The following is a 4,606-nucleotide window of genomic DNA, read 5'->3' on the forward strand; positions in this document are numbered from 1 at the left end:
AAATAATAAAAGGCGTAATAATATATAATTTGACAATATTTTCCCTCCATTAATGCCATTTCAAAGGTTGAAGGACTATCACAGTTTCTTCCTCCATATCAATAACAGACAGCTGATGCAAATAAGGGTCATAATTCAGTAGTACCATAAGTCTTCCTCCTACCTTCTCCTTGTGCTCCACAAAATATTCATCCCTAGTTATTTGTATCGATTGGGGGTTGCACTGAAATGATCATGTTTTGAGTAATTCCCTACTAGTAAATAATACTACTAAAATATTACAACTATTATAAAATCCGTGTCATAAGTTATCTTACATAGGAATGAATGTATGTAGTACATAGGTCTGCCAATACCCAAAATGTAGATAAAAAAACCAATTAATGCTTTGTTATGAAATAAACAGTATGTATGTTCCTTTAAAACCGGTGTCAAACAACTTTACTATGCCAATTTCTTGTTTGCCACGTACCCATGCACGACGATTATTTACAAGTTTCAAAAATGCCAATTAGTCAATCCAACAAAATATAATATGATTAACGCCCATTAATTATGTGTTCTACAGCATTGTTCAAGGGAAAGTTGTAAAAAAATGACTCTTAACCTCTCAAATTTTCCACATTAGAGATGAGTTAATTAATAAAGGTTGTCCCAGTAAAAGATAATATTAACATTATATTATGGTTGCATTAAAGTATTACTCGAAATACTTTACAAAACGATTTACCTCTCAATATCACTTCTGAAAGCCAGATTCAAAACAAAAAAATACCTTGTACATTTTATATTCGACAGGTAACACCGTGATATGGTGCAGAGCTTTGGGAAACCCCGGGAATAATGATTTAAAACGAATAAAATATGTAATCTAGAAAAAAATAATATATTTTTTTAAATCTTAAGCTCTTCGTTTTTTTAATGTAACCCAAGATCCTCCAGTTATATCTGGACTTAGTTCATTTGGAGCAACCAGGATTTCATCCACTGTTTTTTCATTTCTTAAAAACTTATAGTTGTACACAAGTCTGAAAAATGAATAATCATAACATAATCATCAGAAGATGAGATTATCAAATACCTGTATAGGCATGTTTTCATTTGAAGCATTGCAAATCTCATTCCTATGCAGTTCCTTGGTCCTTGTCCAAATGCTAAGAAGGAATACGTACTCCTTTTTATTTTATTTTCCTCCGTAAAGTTGTTTGGATTGAATAACTCTGGCTCTTCATAGTGGTCTTTACAAAGGTTAAAAGCATCGTTTGGAAATAAAAAGAGCGTATCTGGAAAAACAGACATGGATAGAATCGAATTGATAAACGATATCGGAACGAGTTGAAACAGTTTTACTTCTTGCCTCAATTACTAGACCCGTCAAAATTTAACACTATATATGAGTACACGGAAAATTAGCATGGAGATAATAGTAAATGCAAAGTTGACATAAAGAAAATTACAATATAGACAATTCTCATTGAAAAAAATTGAGCTGGAGAAAATTGTTAGCGTGGAAAATTCCCAAATGAAAATTTTTCCATTATTTACTAACATAATCAGAATACAGGTTCCCTAAAATTTGTTTTGTGCCATGGCAGAGCCATCAAGCAGGTTAAAAACTACTGATGCCACTTCTCAAAACAAGTAGGCTCTTTTAAACACATAAAATGAGCCTCAAGCCCATGAGTCATTTAAAAATACCTCAGTAACACCCTACAGGTTAAGAACCACCGCCAACACTTCACAAAGCATTTAATTCCCTTGCTAATGCTTCAAAATTAAGCCCTAGGCCCATGATTTTTAGCCTGCTTGGTGACTTCGAAGTAGCCTTAATCAACTCCTGGGTCTGGGGTTCAGTTTTAAGTTTTTGGCCTTAATGCTTTGTGAAGTGGCGGAGGTATACATTGCATGATTGATGCCTTGTCATTGCACAAAACAACTTCTGGGCAATGGCATTCTAATTTTGTATTAATTTTTAATGTTTTTGTTTGTTTTAATTTTTTTTTAAATCAACTGAAATTCGAAGATAGCCACTGAGCTTCCATAACATTTTATTGAAATAATTAAGAGCAGCTATGAGATGAAGAAAAAAAAAGACAAATCGTACTCACTATTGGGGTAAGGCCTTTGCAGTAATTACCCCAATATGTATCTTCAATTCTACTTTTAATCCTAGAAGAACTTGCATTTGAAAGAAATCTTAAGTGTTTCTCTTCGTGTGTCACGCATTTGTGATTATTTTATCTAATAGATGTTCTCTCTACAAAAATAAAATAATAACCATAAACGCATTCAAAAGTAAAAAAACACTATTTTGATTGCCCAACTTAAAAGATTATCACACGCCAAATATCGTCATACTTTTACGCTCTAATTACTTCCACAATTGTAATATAAATTTTGTGATTGTGATTTCTTAATGTTCGAAGAAAGTGCTCCGATCTTCCTTACATATCTATTATGTTTGCTTACTTTTTTCAATGTCCAAATCCGTTCCTGGCATTTTATATTTCTTTATACAAGTCCTCTCCAAATTTATAAAGGGGAAATGTCGAAGAACTTCATGAATAAACATATCCAGGTACTTCAAGCTTCTAATGTCCATATAGTTTAACTTTTCATCTCCATTGTTTTTCTCATGAATGACTCCACTTATCTCCTCAAACAATTTCTCTTGCACAATGGGATGATTTGCTAGATATACAAACATGACGGTCATCATGGAAGAAGTCGTATCAAAGCCAGCCATTAAAAGTATAAGAACATTTGCAACCAAAACAAGTTCCAGCTCTTGTTCATCAAACGTTACTTTTGTGTCTTGGATATTGATCTTTGCATCAAATTCAAATTGTGGTGCCTCCTCTCCATTTTGTATTTCATCTTGTTTGATGCTTGTGTTTTTATAAAACTCTGCGAGTAAGAGATCCACAAAGTCTCCTCGCGAGACTTTGCTCTTCTTTCGATTTTCAATGGATGAATTTACCATGTTGATAAAAAAACTCTTACTCCCTGGATCCAATAATGATATAGGTGAATGTTTGGTAAACCAATTGGGGAAGGTAAGAAAGCAGAGGAACATGTAGACTTGTCTCCACTTTTTCCCTTTTCTACCAGTAATGATGTTGACCATTCCCATGAATAATGGTTCTTTCACACTTAAATCGAAGCAATTCGCTTCTACACCGAACCCAGCCTTTGCAATACTTTGAGTAGTATATCTAACTACAATATCTCGAGAATCGACCATTTGTGTATCTATTTTAGTCATATATTCCATTAAATAATCCACACCCTTAAAAATGAATATTTAGTTTGAAAAAAATTGTAATTTTGGGTTAAAAAAAGTCCTTTTTAGGCCTCTTGAACTCTTTCAAATAAGATGCTATGCGTAAAAATGTTACTTTTTACAGTTTCTCTGTTTTATCAAACAATAAATATGTATATAAATTAAATCCTAGTTGAAGTAATAGCTGTTGAACAAAAGGAAGGAACGTTATCTGGTTTTATGTTTGATAAAACAAGGAAGCTGGAAATCATTGAGGACATCTTAGACCTGGTCTTTAATTATTATTTGCAGTACCTCAAAATATATGTTTTCTTCTGCAAATACATAAAAAAGTAATTAATTAAAAGTCAGAGCAATTACTATGTAATCCCGGAATTTCCCGGGGTGCTTACTATATGAAATTACCCGTGGTACTGAGTACACCATATATTGTAAACATGTTTACCTCTTGCAGGTGGGGTAGCATTGCCTTGAGTTTTCCACTTGTAAAAACAGGGCTCATCATTGAACGAATTTTTTTCCATTTATCCACATTCGAGACAAAAGGCATCATTCGGGCCATATACAGATTTGTAGAATTGGATATTTCCGGAAAAGGTCTACGAATGGGAAAATGTTCAAAATCTTTTACGAGTACATTTTTTGCCAAATCCACGTCTAAAACAATCACCACCGGCTTTCCAAAGTCCCATGCAATAAAAAACTTTTCTACAGGGTACTTTTTTTTGTAGCTACAGCAAAAATCCCTGAGTGATCGTCGCCGAAGATACATGTCCCAGAACATCTTGGATCCAAAAGGAAAAGTACCGACTTCCTCAGGGTATCCCCTGGATTTAAAGCTACCATAACCTCTTGTTATTCTATAATAGAGCCATCCCAAACAAATAAAGATGAGTGAGAGAGTAACTCCTAAATACATTCCAGTAGTAAATTTATCCGATATTCAATTTTTATATACGCTCAAAGTTATACAAAGAGTGACTCAATGAATCTTAAAATGTAAAGCATAAATACAACGAATATATATGGGGGTGTTTACTCAATTTTAAAGAACAAGTTTAAAGCGTACGATCGTTGATTATAATAAATTGAATAATTTATCATATATTTACTGCTTATCAACATATCATGCCTGAGTCAGGGATTTAACAGATATCCATGTCTGCGGAAAAAAGTATTTCCGTTGATGGACTACCTGGTATTGCTCAGATTTGTTAAGCGTCGACAAACAGAGAAAAACACAGACACACTTTGTTTTAATTATATAAATATGCACTCATCTTTTCTTTGTCAATATGATACGCATTGCTTTAGCAACACACG

General features: G+C 33.3%; 1 protein-coding gene across 1 annotated transcript; it reads right to left on the bottom strand.

The window, feature by feature from the left end:
- Window positions 1–772: 772 nt before the first annotated feature.
- On the bottom strand, window positions 773–4,289 carry LOC121116889 (probable cytochrome P450 6a18). The gene is made up of 4 exons (XM_040711192.2): window positions 3,729–4,289; window positions 2,470–3,289; window positions 1,082–1,283; window positions 773–1,028 (listed from the first exon to the last, which is right to left on the bottom strand). Exons 1-4 carry the CDS (start codon window positions 4,200–4,202, stop codon window positions 902–904), a joined length of 1,623 nt encoding a protein of 540 aa, XP_040567126.1. The 5' UTR covers window positions 4,203–4,289; the 3' UTR covers window positions 773–901.
- Between the last annotated feature and the right edge of the window lie 317 nt (window positions 4,290–4,606).

This window comes from Lepeophtheirus salmonis, chromosome 4 (assembly GCF_016086655.4).
Source record: "Lepeophtheirus salmonis chromosome 4, UVic_Lsal_1.4, whole genome shotgun sequence".
Taxonomy (NCBI): Eukaryota; Metazoa; Arthropoda; class Copepoda; order Siphonostomatoida; family Caligidae; genus Lepeophtheirus; species Lepeophtheirus salmonis.

Excerpts from the sequence above, each read along its gene's own strand:
- LOC121116889 (XM_040711192.2), bottom strand. The coding sequence starts at position 4,202 with ATGTATTTAGGAGTTACTCTCTCACTCATCTTTATTTGTTTGGGATGG. Across the intron at positions 3,290-3,728 it reads TGCTACCCCACCTGCAAGAG|GGTGTGGATTATTTAATGGA; the intron begins GTAAACATGTTT and ends TTCATTTTTAAG. Across the intron at positions 1,284-2,469 it reads GGATTTGGACATTGAAAAAA|ATACGCTCTTTTTATTTCCA; the intron begins GTAAGCAAACAT and ends CTGTTTTTCCAG.